Below are 20,704 nucleotides of genomic sequence, written 5' to 3'. Positions count from 1 at the left end.
GAATCATTAAATCAATCATTAAAGTTACAGTACAGTAGTAAGTCGTCTTATCCATGTTGGCATTTTCCTGACCCGTTTCCACTAAATAAATAAATAAACACATTTTTAATCACTGCTGAATTCAGTGTGATAGCAGAATGTTGAATTAAATGTAATGTTGTACAAAGACATTACACAGCAGTGTGGATTGAACCTTGGTTCTGAGTGAAGCTTAAGGAGTGGGGGTGAATAGCAGCACAGTTTCATAACAATGCAATATAGCATTCAACAGATTTTTACAACAGATGTGCAGATAAATAGGTAAGGTAAATTTTATCTTTAGCTACATGTAATAGCTCTCCCAGGCTGGTAGCTGCCATATGATGAGGAGACTTATGCAGTTCTACTTTTTACCGTTTTACATTTTATAATTGAGGAAATGTTGGAATCAAATAAGCTTTTCCAAATGGCTTTTTGCTAAACTAACACTGATTTGAAGCAAGCCTTCTCATAGCCTGCTTGTTTGAGCAATAACACGACAGACTTGGGATCAGCAAAGGTGCCTCCAACACTCAAGTGACTTAAGCCTGTGATGAATATGTATATTGCTCCCATTAGATTTCATTGTACAAGTTTAAAATGTTTCTAAAAACATCTGGAATAAGCAATTTTCTTTCTCATTTTGTTCATTACTTATGGAGAAAAAACATATATAATCCAGAGAACCTTTTGAGTTAAAACAAACTGAGCAGCAGGGGAAGGTCAAGCCAAGCTTAGTGACAGTGCTAGGGGGGCCAAATATAATTAGATCAGTTTTATTTTCATTTAGTTGAAGGAAGTTCCTCGCTATTCAGAATTTGATGTCGTTCAGACACTGAGCAAGCGCTTTCAGTTATAACAAAAGACAGAGCCAAGGGAAAGTATGTATTATGAGAATAAAGAAGGGCCTAGGATTGAATATTGGGGGATGCCAAATTTAAAGGTAGCAGAGGACAAGGAACAGATTCTGACTGTAACAGTGAGCAGTTAGGAGGTGGACGCATACGCTGAGAAGGCAAATCCATAATCACAGTCATTAGTACGGTCCAGGATCATAGAGCCAATGCCGACAGATCCAGTATACATGATTAAACAAACAAAGTAATGCACGATAACAGGAAAATGACTTAACAGGCTACAATAAGGAACACAAACTACACGAACAGGCTAAGAAACACAGGCAGAGCAAACACTCTGTTCATCCAACTACAGAGAACAAAAAGGTATGGATTACAAACAGAGGCTAGGCTTAACACAGTGACCAGTAAACACACAGCCACCAAGGCAGGGTTTACATACAAAGGGTAATGAGGACTAACAATGCACAGGTGATACAAATGAGGTGAAAACCAAAACAAGGACTAGAACAGGAATGGAGAAAAGGAACCAATGAATGAGACAGGGAAATCATGGAGACAGGATGCTAGGGAGGGCCAATCATGACACTGACACCTCAAGTAAGAGGTAAACCATTCTAACAGTGGGCCTTTATCATCATAAACCATAAGCTAATGCAATCATGCATGACTAATATTTAATATAAGAATTTAACAAATTCATTTTTAGATTGTGTTTATCATTCTGACGGTGGTGGCACAGAGGGAGTGAGAGGCAAGGTTAAAAATAAGAGTTCATTTTCCCTAATTCAATAGGCTGCGAAGCAGTGATAAAAAGGAAAACTAAGCAAACGATGAAGTCAGCATCATAGTCATTTGGAGCATGTAGCTCTGAGGTCTGCCAATGTGCAACACTGACTTCAGGTACCTGTATGCTTAAATATCGAAAACAGAAATAAGGTTCAGGTGAGTCAAGTTAATAGGCAGGTGATTGTGATTGCGGGCAGGTGTGTGATGCGGTCCGCAGCAGAAATGGGCATTTCCCTCCTGCTGGATGACCAGCCTACCATGACAATAATTTTATTAATGATAGATTAATACTGTTATCTTAGCTGTTAATATTTTGTTAGTCCCAACTAGCAATGTTTTAGCTATAGACATATTTTATGGCTGTTGCTTAAGCATTACATTTTAAAGCACACAGCTAGCCTTCAGATAATATATTTAGTTTGTATTTGCTATAGGTTTAACATTACATGGACTTCTTCAAGACAAAGACAAAGTCTGTCTCTGAATGTTGCTGCCACAGTCTGTTAGGCTGCTAGATATTTACCAGTCAACTCACGTAATCATTAGTTCAAGTTTGGTTTATTTGTCACATACATAGTCATACACAGTATAACTCACAGTGAAATGGTTTGAGAGTGCTCTGTCCAAACTGAGGAAAAAAACAGGGGTGCATAGGGAAATATATATCTATATATATATATATATATATACAAAATATATTAACAATGTATGTACAATATATGTATAATATGTTTATATACACAATGTACAATGTATATATGGATATGTATATATGTTTGTACACAATGTACAACTTGACATATTTACAGTTACATGGTGGTGGTGGTCCCCACAGTTTATCAGTTTCCCTGATTCAGGGCCCGAATGACCTTTGGGAAGAAGCTCCTCTTCAGTCTCTCTGTCTTGGTCTTCAGGAAGGAAAGCGCTTCCCTGACCTCAATAGAGAGAAGAGCCTATTGTTGGGATGGGTGGGGTCCTTCACAATCCTCCTGGCCATGGTCTGGCACCGCTTGTAATAGATGGTCTGCAGGTCAGGAAGCTCCGTATGAGTGATGCGCTCTGCTGAACGCACTACCCTTTGGAGTACTTGTCTGTCCTGCTTGGTGCTGTTCCCAAACCAGACTGTGATGTTCCCTGTGAGGATGCTCTCGATAGTGCAGGTGTAGAAGTTCCACAGTACCTTGGAGGGCAATCTGAAGTCTCTTACGCGTCTGAGGTGGTAAAGACGCTGACGAGCCTTCTTTACCAGGGAGTTGGTATGGCGGGACCAGGACAGGTCCTGCGAGATGTGAACACCATGGTACCTGAATCTACTCTCTCCACCATGGTTCCATTGATCCTCACAGGTTGGTAGTGCCGCTCCTGCTTCTTGCTGCAGTTCACAATCAGCTCCTTTGTCTTGCTGACATTTAGGAGGAGATTATTTTCCTGGCACCAGTTTTCCAGGTGTTTAATCTCCTCCAGGTAGGCCCTCTTATCGTTGTCCGAGATCAGGCCCATGACGACGGTATCGTCAGCAAACTTGACAGTGATGGTGGAGCTGGAAGTGGCTGCACAGTCGTAGGTGTACAGTAAGTAGAGCAGGGGGCTTAGGACATGACCCTGAGGAGCTCCAGTGCTGAGGGTGAGGGTGGATGAGACACAGTTGCCCACCCGTACTGATTGTGGTCTGTCTGTTAGGAAGTTGGAGATCCAATCGCACAGGGATGTATGCAGTCCTAGGTTCTCCAACTTAGTAGTGAGTAGGGAGGGGATGATAGTGTTAAATGCTGAACTGTAGTCAATAAACAGCATTTTAACATAATTACCCCTCCCTTTGTCCAGGTGGGTCAGTGTGGTGTGGAGCAGATGTGCAATTGCATCATTAGTGGAGCGGTTGTGGCGGTATGCAAACTGCAGTGGGTCCGTAAAGGCTGGCAGTGTAGATGTGATGAAATCTCTGACTAGTTTTTCAAAGCACTTCATCACGACTGATGTGAGGGCAGCAGGGCGGTAGTTATTGAGGCCGGAGGGTCGAGGTTTCTTCGGGACGGGGACGATGGTGGATCGCTTGAAGCTGGATGGGACGATACCGAGCATCAGGGAGAGATTGAAGATGTCGGTGAATAGCTGGTATGCGCAGACTTTGAGGACTCTACCGCAGATATTGTCTGGTCCCGCCGCCTTACTGGTATTCACTCTTTTGAACACTCTCCTCACGTCACTCTCCGTGATGATGAGAGGGCGCTGTTCTATGGGCTCTGCGCATGCGGCGTTGGCTGCGCCGATAGCACCATTAGCGCTGTTAGCATTAGCGCTGCTAGATGTAGCCTCGAAGCGAGCGAAGAATGTGTTCAGCTCGTTCGCCAGAGACTCATCCGCACTCATCAGTCCGGAGGATAGGCTCCTGTAGTCCGTAATCGTCCGTAGTTTCTGCCACAGGGATCTAGAGCCACTCTGCTGGAACTGTGACTCCAGTTTCCTCCCGTAGCGCCGCTTCGCCTTCCTCACCGCCCTGCGTGCTCCGTATGCCGCAGACTTGTACTCGTCCATGTTCCTGCTGATGATCCCCGCATTGTAGCCAGCAGTGGGAGAGTTCAGAGCCACGCGGATGGTTTTGTTTACCCAGGGCTTCTGGTTGGGAAACATCTTGATGGTGGTTCTTGGAATCATTTAATTCTAAAATACTGTTTATGTAAATTAGTTTTCAAAATACTTTTGTCATTTGATACTAAGCAATAGAAAAATCTTTTTTTTTTTTTTTTAATAGAAAGTGATGATTATAGAGAGCTAATAGATAGAGGATAATCCGTGGTTGAGATAATACTGTAATGATACAAATATTAATCTAATATTTGTAACAGAATAATTTCCTTCATTATTATCTTTTGTCAATTGTGTATCTTTTGTCATTTAATTTAAAAAAAATTTACCTAGGAGAAAAAAAGGAGAGATTTCAATGGTGGACAGTGGCGAAAGGGCTTGAGTTAAGGGCCGCAGCATACTTGCTATTAACTCTGTGTATACATCCTCTTACACTCAGCAGTGTTGTTTATATGCTCACGTGCTTAGTTTTTGCCTAATGCTGGGTTCACACTGTGTGATAATTGGCCTGATTTTGCTACCATAGCCCAAATCGCACATCACAGATGAATATCTTTGTGAGTGAAGATCAGTAGATGTAGAATGCACAATGTGACATACTCTGTGGCAGGCAATTTTAGTGCCTCTGCTACCAAAGATGGATGACTTTTGAGTTCGGGTAGTGTCAGAAAATTTAGATCAAAGTGTGACCGCTTCTACGAGGCTCATCTACTACATATCGTGAAATGTAAATGAAATGCTGAAGTTGAAAGAAGAGCAGTGGCTTCTTGCCACTGTTATGCTGAAGGCTTGTTTTTGTTTTTGTGACCCCATGTTCTGCTGAAGTTCACAGTGCACTCCTTGATTACTTTCATTGAAAGAAGTAATTTCCTTTAATCACACGTGTCGTTAAAGAATCTTTATCATACAGTCCAACTTTAAAAAGACATATCACAATATCACACAGTTGGACAGATTGCTGCCAAGATTTTACTGGCATCATCTCATACAGTCAAACTTATAAAACTACTGAAATTGCACAGTGTAAACTGGTTTTAACTAGAGGATTAAACAAAAAATCCACAAAATCCCACATCTTTTGACATCTGGACAATAAATAAATCCCATCGAGATGGTCATCATTGTTATGATGGCATAAACAATAAATGGTATAAGGAAAATATTCCTATTTTCCTTAACTCTGTCCTTCTGGTCCCACTGTCTGCCTCACCTTATGTCTAGTAGATCTTCATTCAGGGCCCTGGGGCCCTGAGAATTCTCAGAATTAATGTCACAGGGTCAGAGATGCTGAGAAGCACACACACTTTATTCAGAGCTACATGAGAATATATAGATGGCAAAGCAGATGAGTATTCAGAAATATGTAAATGTCATAGCAGGTGCAATATGTTCAGCCATGATGTTCAGACATTATATCATATGCAGTGTCTGTCTAGAATAAGACAGTAACTCCAGACCATTTGACATAGCCTTGCACCTATCTAAACGTCAACAGCATAGGACAGCGTGACATGGAGAGAGAGAGAGAGAGAGAGAGAGAGAGAGAGAGAGAGAGACAGACAGACAGAGAGACACAGACATGCAAGTGTAGGAATAGAAAATTGGTAAAGTCTGATGATTAAGGGAGAAGTCAGCATCATTGTAGGATTTAATCAGAGCAACAAGTAGATTTTAGTTTTAAAAGCAGTTTAATGTTTAATGTAGTTTGCTAATATCGAGTTAGGCTGTTTGTATTTTAAACAAACTTGGATAGCTTTGGAAAGCTTTCTGGATATACATAAACTTAAATGTTGTTTTAAAATTTGACTGACATATCACATGCTAACATACTGTAGAATGTATAAATCTGGCAGCAAAGTCATAGTTCAACACCTGTTCAGCATGTAAAAAAAAGTGAAACACAAGATGTATTTACTTGTTTGAATGTTACTTTTGTACAGCTGGATCCTTTCATAATTTCATTCATATAAGCCACACCCCTGTGAAACAATGATCCTCTCTTCAGCAGGAACTTTCATTGCAGCCTGAGAATATGGTAAATTCTGTGCTGTAAATAAATTTCACCTGCTAAAATAAGACAATTACTTCCAAATAAAAACAAGAATTCAATGATGTTATATTATTTCACTCTTTATATTGTTACAAAATCCACATAATCATTCACTACCTTAATATTGCTCACTATATCAGTTAGTGAATTGAGCACAGCTCTTCTGATGTATTTTTGATAGTTTTGCTTAACTGACTTGCGATTCAATAATTGATTTAAGACTTGTGATATTTAAGTGTGTGGGGAAAAAAACAAGAATCTAACTGATTGCTTGACTAATTTTTTTCCAACCAAACTCACAGGAGTGTCTTGCCTGTCAGTTCTGAGCTGATTGTGCAGTTTGTTTATTTATTTATTTCATACATTAAGCATTCAGCATGGGCACACAATCATCACCTTTCAGTATAAAATATTTGAGTCAATGCAGAAATAAAAATGGACACTGGTAAAATGATGTCGAATTTTATAAAACGCACACTGAAAGGTTAGCTTGAACAGCAAGCATGCTAGCAAGCTATAGCTAGTAAGCCTGTAGTTAGACCGATAGCTAATAAATATATTTTCTAGTAAGTTCCATATCATTTTAAACAGTAATGACCAGCATCCTCATAAAATTTTGTTCATATGAGATTCAAGACTTGTTTCATACTCCGCTTTGTATCATACAGGTTGCAAACTTGTGACTCTGGCTGGATTATTTTGTTGGGGGGTGAGAGGCTTGTGGCAAGCTTGGGAAGGCTCGCCTCTTTCCATTTTAAGTAAATTGAAACCACTTTAGCCAGATCTCACAGGATTTCCCACAGCACTTTACCATCAGTCCTTCCTTACGTAAACAGAACCAATCTAATACAGTGGTGGTTTTTTCCCAGCTGAAACCCAGTTATATGGCGTCAGTTCATTCTCATCTAATGACAGCTGAACACAGGAAAATATTGATTATCTTTTCCCAACAACAATAAATGCCTGCCTCTCTCTCTCTCTCTCTCTCTCTCTCTCTCTCTCTCTCTCTCTCTCTCTCTCTCTCTCTCTCTCTCTCTCTCTCTCTCTCTCTCTCTCTCTCTCTCTCTCTCTCTCTCTCTCTCTCTCTCTGTGTGTGTATGCTTGCTTCTAAGAGTCAGAGAGGAGGGTGTGCATTTGTGTGAATGAATTTCATGCACATAAATTATGCAGTTCTAAAACGAATACAGATTGAATCTTTATGGTTGATAGGTCCGCAAGAAATTCTGAGTGGTCTCAAAGCAACTGATCTTTAATTGGTGCTTTTATAAAGGCATTTTAAAGGGAAAATGGAATTTGATAACTAATAATGCTCAGAGAAAGGGAGAGAAGGGAGAGGAGAAAAGGTATTAGAGGTACATACAGCCAGAGAGAGATCAATCACTGCAAGCAGTTGGGAGTTCAATTTTCCATTTTACATCAAATATCTTTCTTTTCTTTTGTCTTCCATTGCTTTCTTACTCTCACTGAGATGTCATCTCTGCTGAAGGAAGAGATGCAGCGAGTTCTGTTCAGGCCAGAGAAACACAGACTGGTGGAGTTTATAGAAATTGAAGAGGAACAAAGAGGTCGACATTTCCTTTGTGTGTCCGGTAAGACAACCGTACATATGCACATGCATGCACGTTAGCAAAAATGTGTTTGTGTTGAACTTGGCATGTTTGAATATCCACTGCAGGGAAAAAGTGAGCCTACTTTTTTTCAGATTTTAGGAGTATTATTATTATGTATATTAAAGATATTTTTTTAAAAGGGTGACTAGTCAATTGATAAAGAGCTCCAGTTAATTGTAAATGCCAAATACTGTAAATTCATTGTAACTGTAGCTAAACAAAAAAAGATAATTATTTTAAAAGGTTTTTACATTTTATAAATATATTTGAAAATTAGAAACTGCATGTAAGAATACAATTACATTTTGTGAACAAAAAAACACCTTGTTCATATAACTTACTTAGAGGACAATTAAACTACTTTCTACTGCAGTACTTATGACACTTTAACAACATAATCAGTGCAACCAACTGCTTCCTATCCCTACTCATCCTTTATGTAGTAACAGAGGAAAAGGGTTTTTAAATAGACCTAGGTGTGTGCATGTGTGTGTTTGTTTTTTATTCATGTGTAGTTTCTAAGAGCAAAGAGGTCCAGATCTCAGTGGTGCGGTGCCAGAAAGCTCAACATAACGGTTGTAAGAAATCCCGGCGTATTGGCCTGGAGGATAGTTATGTGAAGACAGAAGTCTGGGCACTGCAGGAGCTAATGGTTCTGGATGGGAAGGACCCTGATACAGTGAGCCAGTTATTCCTGATTCATTTTGTGAATCATTACTTTGTTAGTTGATGAGTTCTTCCATGTTATAGATGAAAAAACATACAGTACATTGGTATTTTTCTCCCACAGTTAAGTACCTTGCCATTGAACATACAGATTTATGCAGTCTGTCTGTCTGTGATCAATAATTGGATATGCCAAAAATAAATTGTACTTATGATTTATGGATAGTAGGGGAGATTCCAATAGTTGCTTGGAGTGTCCCTTCTTTTAATCTGTTGGTATGTGTAATCAGCACCTTAATAGTGTATTTTGCTGACTGATGTTATTTTAACACAAATTTCATCTATTACCCACTGCTGTTTTCGTGTCTCTCTTCCAACAGGACGATCCTTGTTTTGTGATGCACTTCGACACAGTGCGTCCCGTGAAAGCTGTGAGCTGCGCCGCCAAGTATTCGCTGGCCCGCTGCCTGGTCGCCCTCGGCGACAGACATAAGCACACGGAGCTGCGTCTCCAGAATTTTGACTGGACTTACGTCCAGCCCACGTCCATATATTCGAACAGAGGCGACTGCATGGTCCTAATGCGAATCTGCTTCTATGCTTTCAACCTAGTATGTCTGTCGTTATGCCCTGTTCCCTAGGTAGGGGGATGAAATTTGGGACGTGTCCTAAATCCGTCCCAAAAGGCACATTGCCCACTGTCAAATCTCAAGACTCAGGTAGATCATTCATGACATCACGTCATGTCACATCCATCTGTTTAATATGTTCACTAATTGGTTTTGGCATAGATACGCATGCAACCCCAATCTAAACAGTGTTACTTCCAGCACCATCTAGATGAGTGAAGTAAATATGCTGATATTCATTGAAGTTGACAGAAAAAATAGTTGGTAAAATTAAATACCATATCTATTTCTTTAGAACAACCCAGTTCATTCTGCACATTATATTAGCAGATTGTGGATATCAGAGAAAATTGCTTTACAAATTGCATTACTGGCAACAAGTTTAGGGATGTCACTTCCCATGGAAAATCAGTGGCTTGTGGAGATACCTTTAGGCTCTTGAGGATGTCTCCCCGTGTCCTCCCACATTGCATATGTATCCCTCTGCAAGATTTAAGTGTTATTCTTCTTCAATCATGATAATGTGAAGCAAGGGTGCTGCAAAAAGAAAAACAACCGTGCTGTTGTAGCCCTCTAGGATGAAGCTGCCTGTGCCTAAATAAATACATTCTGCAAGCCTAGTCTATACGCTGTACACTTGCTGAATTAAAACTCCTTGTGCCGTGTAAGGGCTGTGCGTTGCATCTGTCCTGTAGTGTATTCAGTACTGCTGAAACAGTGGAAAAGTCATACAATAAAGGACCAGTTGCAGCCGTTTGAACAGCTTCAGCCCTGGGCAGAGTGAATAACCTATGATCTACATGTTTTCCCAAAATATAAATAAACGTCAACGGATTTGCTCTGAAATTTCTGCAGTTGTACTTTACCTCAGTGGTTCCCTGACTTAATTCTATTTGTTTCCCCCCACCAATTTCTCTACAAATGATGACAATTAATAATAATAATTATTATTATTAGTAGTAGTAGTAGTAGTAGTAGTATTAGTATTACACCGTAGTAGGAATTCCCACACGCGCCATTCGATAGGTAGGTGGCAGTGTGCGGATAATACAACAGAAGAACGAGGACGGAAACTGGCGCCAAATTTCAACTTTCGAAATCGTTTACACTGAGAGACGCGAAGTTGAGTTAAGTCAACTAGCTTGTCGTTAGGTTAGTTATCCTGACCCGCCAAGCGGTTACGTCGAACACACGTTTGTTACTCCTTTTATTATTTTTGATTCGCTTTTGCACCATTCTGTTTGTGTTTCACTGGAATCCTACGTTTAATTTTGGAAGGAATTCGAAATGTACATAAAGTCAATTATATTGGAGGGCTTCAAGTCCTACGCGGAAAGAACCGAAATAAACGGTTTTGATCCCCTGTTCAACGCCATCACTGGACTAAACGGCAGCGGAAAATCAAACATACTCGATTCTATTTGCTTTCTGCTCGGTATTTCCAATTTATCACAAGTAAGTAAAATAGTTAATTAGCTAACTAGTTCCGCGCCAATAACGAACAAGCTAACAAGCAAGTAAGCTGAGATAACTCTACCTAGCTATGTGAAATAAGATGACTGGCTAGCTAGAATATATCAGCTAAGATAATTCCTTGTTGACCAGGAAAGATTGCACTTTGTTTTGAAATACAGCTAACGTTAGTTAGGCTGGGTGGCTCCTTTATGATCGGTACATGAGAGAGACAGTTACGTTAGCGACCTGTCTAGCTAGCTAGCGTTAGCTATCTAATGTAACGTTAGCTCGCGATAAAACGCTTGCAGGATGTGTATTTTGCTGTTTAATAAGAAGCTGGCTATAACTAGCTAGATATGTTGGGATTAGTTAATATTTAGCTAGCAATTTAAATTTAGAAATCCAACGTTAAACAATACCTAAAGATAGAAACTAAACCTAACTGTCAATGTGCGTATTTCTAAATAACTGATTTTCTTCGTTCGGTATCTTGCGTTGTCTTGTCCACATTGTGTGTAGGTAAGAGCATCTAATCTTCAAGATTTGGTGTACAAAAACGGACTCGCTGGGATCACTAAAGCCACGGTGTCCATTACCTTCGACAACTCCAACAAGAAACAGAGCCCGCTGGGATTTGAGACACACGACGAGATCACAGTAACTAGACAGGTAGCTAGCTATGTCGGCCAGGAGCTGCCTTCTCCTTTCCGGTCAAATTTGGAAATTTCGCTAAATTAAACACGTTTTATTTTTGTCTAGGTGGTTATAGGTGGCCGCAATAAGTACCTCATTAATGGCGTAAACGCGAATAATATGCGGGTGCAGGATCTCTTCTGTTCTGTTGGGCTGAATGTCAACAATCCTCATTTTCTTATTATGCAGGTAATCTTGCGTCCAAAAAAGGTTACATAGATGCATTGTGTTTTATTTGTGTAAGATTTCTTGTAGAGCTAAGTTCTGTTTTGTTTTAGCTTTTTGCAGTAACAGTGTTTTCACTTTCAGGGAAGAATCACCAAAGTACTGAATATGAAACCCCCTGAGGTGAGGTGACCATCACTCAATATCATTTTAATCCTGAATAAATGCTTTCATATGCTGCTATATGCATTTTATGAAACTCTTTTTCTCTGTACAGTAACATATGCGCACGTGCACACACACAGACTGGCTTCTCAATTGTAGCTTGCCTGTGGTTGCCTAAATGTCATTCATAACTTGGGTGCATTTTCTCACAATTACCATCCTGTTGCAGATACTGGCAATGATAGAGGAGGCTGCAGGTACCAGGATGTATGAGTGCAAGAAGATCAGTGCTCAGAAAACCATTGAGAAGAAAGATGCTAAACTAAAAGAGATTCAGACGGTATCTCTCTCTCTCTGTCTGTCTCTCTCTCTCTCTCTCTCTCTCTCTCTCTCTCTCTCGCTCTCTCTCTCTGCGTGTATGTTCTGAGATTGCACCCTGCGGTTTCACTGTGTGCATTTCCAGGTTGCACCTTGCCCTTTCACCACTTAGACTGTTGTGTTCTCTCGCTGTAGATCCTGGATGAGGAGATCACCCCTGCTATGGAAAAACTGAAAGAGGTCCATAAAAATATTTTTTCTCTTGTTGTGACAATTTAGCAATGAAATGCAGGTTTTCCAGACCCAAATTAATTCAAAGCATACCCATAAAATATTTTGCAGGGGTTACTTAACACAGACGCTAGCATTTCATTCCTAGGTTTAATCCATGCCTGAAAAACCTATGACAAAGCAGCAAGTTTACCTAGTATTCAATGAAACAGCCTTGCCCCTTTCCGCGGGCATTGACACTGGTGGAAACCCTCCCACAGGAGCGTTCTTCCTACCTGGAGTACCAGAAGCTGATGCGGGAGATGGAGCACTTGAGCCGCCTGTACGTGGCATGGCAGTTTGTGTGTGCCGAGGAGACCAAGCTGAAGTCGTCTGAAGACCTGGAGCGCATGCAGGGCTCCATCGTCAAGCTGCAGGAGAACCTGCATCAGAATAGCGCCCGCGTGCGCCAGCTTGGCGAGGAGATCAAAGCACTGGAGCACAGTCGGGATAAGGTGACTCACACCAAACTGTGCAGCCCCTCCCCCTGGCTGGTGGCCCAGGGCTCACCAGCTTCACTGAGTGATGTGGTTGGTCTTGGTATGCATGTGTTGGTGCAGAGCTCAATGCACAGTATTCATGCGAGCACGCCGAAAAGGGATGTGAGCCCAAGGTTGAGAATATATAAGCAGAACTGCAGTCTGGACAGTTCTCCCTCTACTCAATCAATAGTAGTATGACACTTAAAACGTAATCGATAGTGTTATGAAATGAATTAATGGTAGTTTATTTTACTTTTCTTTCTGTAGGAGGTGGCAGGTGTATTGAAGACTCTAGAAGAGACTCTGGCTGAGGCTCAGAGAGTGGACACAAAAGCTCAGAGTGCACTTGACCTGAAGAAACAAAACCTTAAAGATGAAACCAAGAAAAGAAAAGAGCTTATTAAAAACATGGAGGAGGTACGGAGTATTGATATAGTTTGTTTCTTGTAGACATACATGGTCACAGTGTATTTATAAGCTTTATATTATGTTTATTTGGATTAAGTGACAAACATTTATAAAACTCCATGTGCTGCACATTCTATTTTTAATCTCTACCATTTTTTAAATCATAGGATAAGAAGATGATGTCTGCAAAGGAAGGTGAGGTTGCCAAGGCAACGAAACTGTTAAAGGCAGTGCAGGAAGAGGGGCAGAAGGACACAGAGGAGCTGGAAGCAGCACAGCAGCGCTTCAAGGCCGTGTCTGCTGGACTCTCGGCCAATGAAGATGGAGAGGAGGCCACGCTGGCGGGCCAAATGATGGCCTGCAAAAATGACATGAGCAAGGCAGAGACCGAGGCCAAGCAGGTAACGTTTTTTCGCTCTAGACATGTTACAGGTGTGCTGTAAAGGTTGTGTATATGTGTTAAAAGGTTTTGTTTTTTTTGTTTTTTTTTCCGCACTCACGCTCAGGCTCAGATGAAGCTGAAGCATGCCCAACAGGAGCTGAAGACTAAACAGGCCCAGGTAAAGAAGATGGACAGCGGATATAAGCGAGACCAGGATGCCCTGGAAGCCGTGCAGAAGTGCAGAGCTAAGCTCCAAGCTGAGCTGCAGAAACTCAACTATGAAGGTTTTGCTTGGACCTTTCTATTGATGTCACACGATGTCTCGTGTTGTAACATCGTGCCCCAGATATTTAGTGACTACTCCAATTTATAACTGGGCCAAAAAACACCAGGTTTCCAGATGAATCTATTTGTCTGTCTGTCTGTCTGTCTGTCTGTCTGTCTCTGTTCGTTCCTTCATTCAGATGGCCGAGAGGAGCATCTGATCGAGCAGAAAAGGCAGCTGTCTCTGGAGGTCAACCAGCTCAGAGAAACACACGAGTCCTTCATGAGCCAGTTCCCCAATCTCCGCTTTGAATATACGTAAGTGTGCACGTGTATATGTCTGTACATAAGAATGATCCCTGTGCTTGTGAATTTTGATTAGTACCCCTGGAGAGAAGCTTTCCTTTTGTGGATTGCCCACACAGATGGGGGAACTAATGCACTGTGCCACTTCAGGGACCCTGAACGTGGCTGGGACCGTACTAAAGTGAAGGGCCTTGTGGCGAACCTCTTCACAGTGACCGATGTGTACAACGCCACGGCTCTGGAAGTGGTGGCCGGGGGCCGGCTCTACAACGTGGTGGTGGACACCGAGGTGAGCAACATGAGTACCTGCCCCCAGGTCTCCTAGTCTTTGTCTGAAAGCGAGTTTGTGAGAATGGGTATGCGTGTGTGAATTTGGGTGTGTGCATTTCTGTGTGTGTGCGTGCTCGTGTGAGAGAGTGTTAGTGTAAGAGCTCAATATAGAGTCTGGCTTTATTTTACTTGGAAATTGACATTAGTGGCATTTAGCCGATGCTTTTATCCAAAGCGACTTAAAATTATGACTGAATATAACTTGAGCAATTGATGGTAAAGGGCCTTGCGCAGGGGCCCAACAATGGAAACCTGGTGGTGGTGGGGTTTGAACTGGCAACCTGATTACTAAGCAAGTACCTTAACCACTGAAAATATCTTGTCCTGATTCAGTTCTTATGTTTACACAACACTTTTCTTTTCTTTTTTTTATTCAAAATGCCTGACTTCCAGGTAACTGGAAAAAAGATTATAGAAAAAGGTGAACTGAAACGTAGATACACCATCATCCCACTGAACAAGATCTCTGCACGAACCCTCAATGATGGAGTAGTCCGTGCAGCTAAAAACCTGGTAATGAACTTTGATGAAGCTGACAACAGTATTTCCTAGACTGAGTTTGATGCATCTACATTGTACTGATTTAAACGTTTTGTTTCCTGGTCATGTTTTCAGGTGGGGGAGGATAACGTCCACAAAGCCCTGTCACTAGTGGGTTATGAATCCGAGCTCCGTAAGGCAATGGAGTATGTTTTTGGAACCACACTGGTTTGCGACACTCTGGACAACGCAAAGCAAGTTGCTTTTGACAAGCACGTCAACACCAAAACGGTCACTCTTGGAGGGGATGTGTTTGATCCACAGGGAACACTGACTGGAGGTGTGTGAGAGAGAGACTGCCTATGTTTAAATAAAGTGATCTTTTACTTGTGTTTACTTTGAATACATGTACAAACCACTACAATAATGGCTGGAAAAGAAAATAAGTGTCTGTGTGTGTTTAGGGGCTCGTGCTCAAACAGCCTCTGTGCTCTCCAAACTGGCTGAGGTGAAAGACGTTCAGGATAAACTGAGGGGAGAAGAGGCGGAGCTTGCTGCCTTGGAAATGGAACTGGGCAACCTCAAAGGAACTGCTGAAAAGTAACTGATTGACACTGGTCTACAAAAAAGTACTTAGCAAATGACTTTTGAGGGTGGACACTGGGTGTTGGGCAGGAAATATAAGAAGAGAAATAAGACATCTTTTTATAGTTGCTCCTCCACTCAGAGAAAAAGACAAACGTCAGAATCTATATCTAATAGGTGTGTGTGTATGTGTTCTGCCCTCGCCGCTCTTACCAGAGACGCGACAATGAGAAACCGCAGCTTCCTTTCACACAGATTGCTATCCTTCCATGATATGGGTTAATTATGTTGATGGATCTCTTACGTTTGTGTGTGTGTGTGAGTTTATTCTCATTTTCTCTCTCTCTCTCTCTCTCTCTCTCTCTCTCTCTCTCTCTCTCTCTCTCTCTCTCTCTCTCTCTCTCTCTCTCTCTCTCTCTCTCTCTCTCTCTCTCTCTCTCTCTCTCTCTCTCTCTCTCTCTCTCCATCCATCACTTTGCTCTGGCAGGTATCGCCAGCTGAAGCAGCACCTGGACCTGAAGACTGAGGAAGCTCAAATACTGGAGACCAAACTACAGCAAAGCTCTTTCCACAAGCAACAGGAGGAGCTGGAAAACCTCCAGAAGACCATTGGTACACACATGAGTGTGTGTGCACATGCACATGCATGCATCACATACAACAAAGGTAACTCACATGGCGAGTCATCAGTCTTTTGAGTGACTCGTTCGTGTGCCTGGCCTGCTAGAGGAGAGCGAGGAGACACTAAGGACGACAAGAGATGTGCAGAAGAAGGCGGAGGAGAAGTACGCAGTGCTGGAGAACAAGATGAAGAACGCTGAGGTGGAGCGGGAGAAGGAGCTGAAGGAGGCGCAGCGCAAGCTGAACGAGGCCAAGAGCAAAGCGGACGCCTACCACAAGAGACTGAAGGAGAGGCAGCAGGTATGCAGTCCAGCGCCACTTCCCTCCGCATACGCTGTAGCACGAGGTGGTGCACAGTTGCAGTCAGCCAGCCATTTGGTGATGGACATGGGATTGGATCGGGGGATGTGGGTGGGCGTGTTGCATTGAAATGGTGTATTAGGATACATAAGGTTTTTTGTATTTCTTGTACTGATGCTGTCCAACAGTAAACAGTGAGTTGATTCCACTGGCAGCTGTATGATGTGTGACACATTTATGTTCTCCCTCACTCCTTCCTGTGTGTGTAGGAAGCTGACGCTGTCGCTCTGGAGCTGGAAGAGCTGAAGCGTGAGCAGGCTGGCTATGAACAGCAGGTTCAGGTTGTGGATGAGGCCATGAAAGCCATACAGGAACAGATCAGTGCCATGTCAGTCGAGGTTGCGGCCAATAAGGTAAGAGTATGCAAATTGTCAAGCAGACTTCAGCCAATAGGCTGCAACTTCTCATTACTAAACAGACACAACACTTACTGGAATATCAAGAGAGGGGGAATGCAGATGGCATGAAGGTCTACTAAGTTAATTTTAACTCTTTTTTTTTTTTTTTTTTTTTTTTTTTTGTCTGCATCACGGTTAATTTTCCTCTAAGTCAGGGTTTCTGAAATCCTCTCCCTATCTCTCCTGGTTTCCTGGTATAGTAAAGAAACTGTACTACATGAATTCCTTTCAGAGTAACTTGAGTGTGTGACCTGTCCATTTAAAGGATGAAGGGAAGGGCAGGAGATGTAAAGTAATTTATCTGTGTACCATCACACTTTATGGCAGATGTTGCCTATATGCAAAGATATGAGCTGACTGACTAAAGTGTGTGTGTGTGTGTGTGCGCGCGCGCAGGAAGCAGTGCGGAGAGCCCAGGAGCAGCTCACCCAGCAGAAAGAGGTGATTTTGGGGCAGGAGAGAGAGATCAAAGGGAAAAGTGAAGAGGCCAATCAGCTTCAAGAACAAAACAACGACGCACAGCTCAAAATCAAAGAGCTCGAGCACATCATCAGCAAACACAAGAAGGACAGTGCAGACGCCGCTGCCAGGGTGGGTGGGTGTGGGAGTGTGTGCACATACGAGTGTGAGTGTGTACGTGTGAGTGAGAGAGACTTGTGATGCATGGGTTACGAAGAGCGTACACAAGAGTGATGAGTGTGCTTCACCCATCATGTGTAGGTTACGCGCATGCTGGCTGAGAATGACTGGATCTCGTCCGAACGCCATCTGTTTGGCCAGCCCAACTCCGCATACGACTTCAAGGCGAACAGCCCTAAAGAAGCAGGCCAGAGGCTGAAGAGACTGGAAGAGACCAAGGAGAAGCTAGAGAGGACTGTCAACCGCAGAGCCATGAACATGCTTAGTGAGGCAGAGGAAAGGGTACGGCCTTTTATCTGATGAGCTTTTATAGCGGGAGGTTGACTGAACTGCAGGGCTGATATTTAAGGAGATTAAAGGATGGGGTCGCAGTTTTTCAATCTCCTATCCAAATAGGTTTTTCATTAATGCTTTACAAAAGAGAATACTAATATCCAACGTGTCTTTAGTTCTGTTGAACTGGACCTAATTTATATATCTGTCACAGTACAACGATCTCAAGAAAAAGAAGAGGATTGTTGAGAATGATAAAGCTAAAATTTTGGAGACGATCAAAGAGTTGGATCAAAAAAAGAACGAGGCACTCAATGTGGCTTGGCAAAAGGTAATATTTGTACCATCATAGGCCATGGCATGGTTTAAGATTTATCAAATGGTCTTACTTATTGTGTGTGTCTGTGTGTGTGTGTAGGTGAATAAGGATTTTGGCTCCATATTCTCCACTCTGCTACCGGGGGCAGATGCACGACTGGCCCCGCCCGAGGGCTGTGGTGTTTTGGATGGGCTGGAATTTAAGGTTGCTCTCGGCAACACGTGGAAGGAGAACTTGACTGAACTCAGTGGAGGACAAAGGTCAGCCAGCCACGAGCCTGGAAAATGGCGCCTGCTGTTGTGATGTATGGTTGTACACTGTGGACACGGCAATATGATATGTGTCTGTGTGTTTCAGGTCTCTGGTAGCACTCTCCTTGATTTTGGCCATGTTGCTGTTTAAACCAGCTCCTATCTACATCCTGGATGAAGTGGACGCCGCCCTTGACCTTTCACACACGCAGAACATCGGACAGATGCTGCGCACACACTTCACACATTCCCAGGTGAAAAACCTCACTCGGCTCAGTGTCTGTTCTTATGGTGTGTGCAGTAAACCACAGTATATGGGACTTCATGAAAGGAAGCATTTATAATACTAGCCTGATCTTTTACATTGCAGCAGTTTACTTCAGAGGGTTGGAAGTAAAACACTTTTTTGCATGCATGTCAATTTGCTTCAGTTTGCTCAAAAGTGGCCTGAAAAGTGCTTTTTACATCACTTCCTTCTTTCCATTGCGTAGTTTGTGGTGGTGTCACTGAAGGACGGCATGTTCACCAACGCCAATGTGCTCTTCAAGACCAAGTTTGTGGACGGCATTTCCATGGTGACACGCACAGCGCAGACGCACGAAGGAAAGGTTCTTGCCCAGCGCTCCCAAGACAAAGCCAAGACAAAGGAGAAACGCCATCGGCAGATTCTAGCCAGTTAAACAGCTACACACAAACAGACGATAAAGCATGCGGATGCACTTATCAGCTATAAATTTACAGCTTCCTTATTCAAATGTGCTTCGATAACTATAAAAAAATAATGTTAAACCAATAATGTTAGGCTGGGTTTGTTTTTGTTTGTTTCTGACCTATTTTTTAGACTTTTTTTTTTTTTTTTTTTTACCTACCTGAAATCCTTGTACATTTGGAGTTGATGGTTTATTTTATTGTAGTAGTCAAATACATCATGCACTAACAGGTTAGTGATTTCCCCCCTCCCCCCCCCCCAATACTGAGAACACAGGAGTCTAATGGGGTTTGCTTTCATGATCCTGTTTTTGTACAGTATGTTCATATTTTCTATCCTTCTTTTATCTTCCTACTCTCTACTGCCATAATCTTTGAAATGCACATCAAATGCCTTCGCTGTTCTTATTCATCCTGTTAAGCTAATTTCAATAAAAGTTTAAATACAAGTTGTGCTCAAATTGCATTTTATTGGTCATAAGAATCCTAGTGCAGTTATGTGATGGTTAAGTAGTTTATATAATTCAAAGTCAAATTTATATAGTGATTTTTACAATAGTTGTCACAAAGCAGCTTTGCACATGTCCAAGCCTCTATTGAGCAAGCTAAGGGCAACGGGCAAGGAAAAACTCGCTAGAGTATGACGAAGAAACCTTGAGAGGAACCAAGACTCAAAGTTGTGGCCCAAAACAGACACTAATATAATAGTATATAGTAATATAAACAGAAGTCTGGTTTTCTAGAAGTCCTAATCTGGTCCCAAAGGTGTGTGCATGTCTGAAATCCAACCCACATGAGAATGTCCAAGGCCGTTGGCGTAGTTGGCTGAGGGGGAGGTGTGGTAGGCTACACCAGGGGGTGGTGGGATGAAGATCAGTAACGACATCACGGGGTTGGTGTATGTTGGCAGAAAGAATTTATTGTTAGGCATCTGCATGTACGAGGTAGTGTAAATTATGGAACTGTAATGTTCAAAGATGGATTCTGGCAGATCTATCTATGGCAACACAGCTAAAAGGAAAGAGCCAGAAGGAACCACAGGCATGAGGGTACCCTGGAACATCAGCTTTCAGACAACAACCTTGAGTAACAAAGTGAAGTGACAGCATCATAACATCACAGTTTACCCTAACTCTCAATGACCATGGACTACCAGATCTATACCTTTACCAAAGATGGGAAGTAGTTAATAAAATGCCTGACTGTAGAGATTGGTTTTCAGCCTAGCCTGAAATATTGAGACACTCTTGAGTTTTGACACATTCACAGGAAGGTTATTCCATAGTGTGAAAAATTTATAGGAAAAGGATTTGCCCCCTGCAGTACATGTTCTTATCCTTGGTACTAGTAAAGAGCCTGCACCTTTTGATCTAAGCAGACGTGGTGGGTTATATTGCACTAGGACTTCACTAAGGTACTGTGGAGCAAGATCATTCAGTGCTTTGTAGACCATTAGAAGTATTTTATAATCAATTTGTAATTTTACTGGGAACCAATGTAAATAAATGCAGAATAATAGTTTCAAGTCCTTGGAAAAGGATGCTCTCGATCCATAATTCTGGTAAACTTATATCATAGGCTGACCCTGATGAAACTGCAGTGGATTATCTGGTCTGCAAAAAAGCAAAAC

The 20,704-nt window shown here is 42.1% G+C and overlaps 2 protein-coding genes across 4 annotated transcripts; both read left to right on the top strand.

Moving 5' to 3' along the window:
- The first annotated feature begins 3,695 nt into the window (after positions 1-3,695).
- On the top strand, positions 3,696-10,006 carry exoc1l (exocyst complex component 1 like). Of its 2 annotated transcripts, XM_081714835.1 has the most exons (4): positions 3,696-3,776; positions 7,766-7,886; positions 8,423-8,586; positions 8,954-10,006. In XM_081714835.1, exons 2-4 carry the CDS (start codon positions 7,766-7,768, stop codon positions 9,212-9,214), a joined length of 546 nt encoding a protein of 181 aa, XP_081570961.1. In that variant the 5' UTR covers positions 3,696-3,776; the 3' UTR covers positions 9,215-10,006. The 2 variants fall into 2 exon arrangements, with proteins under 2 accessions (XP_081570961.1, XP_026879837.2); XM_027024036.3 differs by lacking the exon at positions 3,696-3,776 and having other exon boundaries at positions 7,497-7,886.
- Positions 10,007-10,330: 324 nt separating this feature from the next.
- smc2 (structural maintenance of chromosomes 2) lies at positions 10,331-19,523 on the top strand. Of its 2 annotated transcripts, XM_027024023.3 has the most exons (24): positions 10,331-10,657; positions 11,177-11,326; positions 11,417-11,539; positions 11,660-11,698; positions 11,910-12,020; positions 12,194-12,238; positions 12,490-12,723; positions 13,018-13,167; positions 13,326-13,559; positions 13,665-13,824; positions 14,005-14,122; positions 14,261-14,399; positions 14,834-14,953; positions 15,056-15,260; positions 15,385-15,520; positions 15,993-16,117; positions 16,233-16,426; positions 16,696-16,839; positions 17,281-17,475; positions 17,605-17,805; positions 18,011-18,127; positions 18,215-18,375; positions 18,473-18,620; positions 18,858-19,523. In XM_027024023.3, the coding sequence occupies exons 1-24, from the start codon at positions 10,490-10,492 to the stop codon at positions 19,044-19,046; spliced, it is 3,606 nt and encodes a 1,201-aa protein (XP_026879824.3). In that variant the 5' UTR covers positions 10,331-10,489; the 3' UTR covers positions 19,047-19,523. The 2 variants fall into 2 exon arrangements, with proteins under 2 accessions (XP_026879824.3, XP_081570523.1); XM_081714397.1 differs by lacking the exon at positions 12,490-12,723.
- Positions 19,524-20,704: the final 1,181 nt, after the last annotated feature.

This window comes from Electrophorus electricus, chromosome 5 (genome assembly GCF_041902795.1).
Source record: "Electrophorus electricus isolate QZ-2024a chromosome 5, ASM4190279v1, whole genome shotgun sequence".
NCBI classification, from domain to species: Eukaryota; Metazoa; Chordata; class Actinopteri; order Gymnotiformes; family Gymnotidae; genus Electrophorus; species Electrophorus electricus.
The sequence above is the reverse complement of the archived record's forward strand: the minus strand, read 5'-3'. Positions and strand labels throughout refer to the sequence as shown.

What these genes read in the sequence shown, in the direction of transcription:
- exoc1l (XM_027024036.3), top strand. Translation starts at nt 7,604, where the DNA reads ATGCTCAGAGAAAGGGAGAGAAGGGAGAGGAGAAAAGGTATTAGAGGT. An exon ending in ACATTTCCTTTGTGTGTCCG is followed by an intron (nt 7,887 to 8,422) that starts GTAAGACAACCG and finishes ATTCATGTGTAG; the next exon opens with TTTCTAAGAGCAAAGAGGTC. An exon ending in ATGGGAAGGACCCTGATACA is followed by an intron (nt 8,587 to 8,953) that starts GTGAGCCAGTTA and finishes CTCTTCCAACAG; the next exon opens with GACGATCCTTGTTTTGTGAT.
- smc2 (XM_027024023.3), top strand. Translation starts at nt 10,490, where the DNA reads ATGTACATAAAGTCAATTATATTGGAGGGCTTCAAGTCCTACGCGGAA. An exon ending in AAACCTCCAGAAGACCATTG is followed by an intron (nt 16,118 to 16,232) that starts GTACACACATGA and finishes CTGGCCTGCTAG; the next exon opens with AGGAGAGCGAGGAGACACTA. An exon ending in TTAGTGAGGCAGAGGAAAGG is followed by an intron (nt 17,806 to 18,010) that starts GTACGGCCTTTT and finishes TATCTGTCACAG; the next exon opens with TACAACGATCTCAAGAAAAA.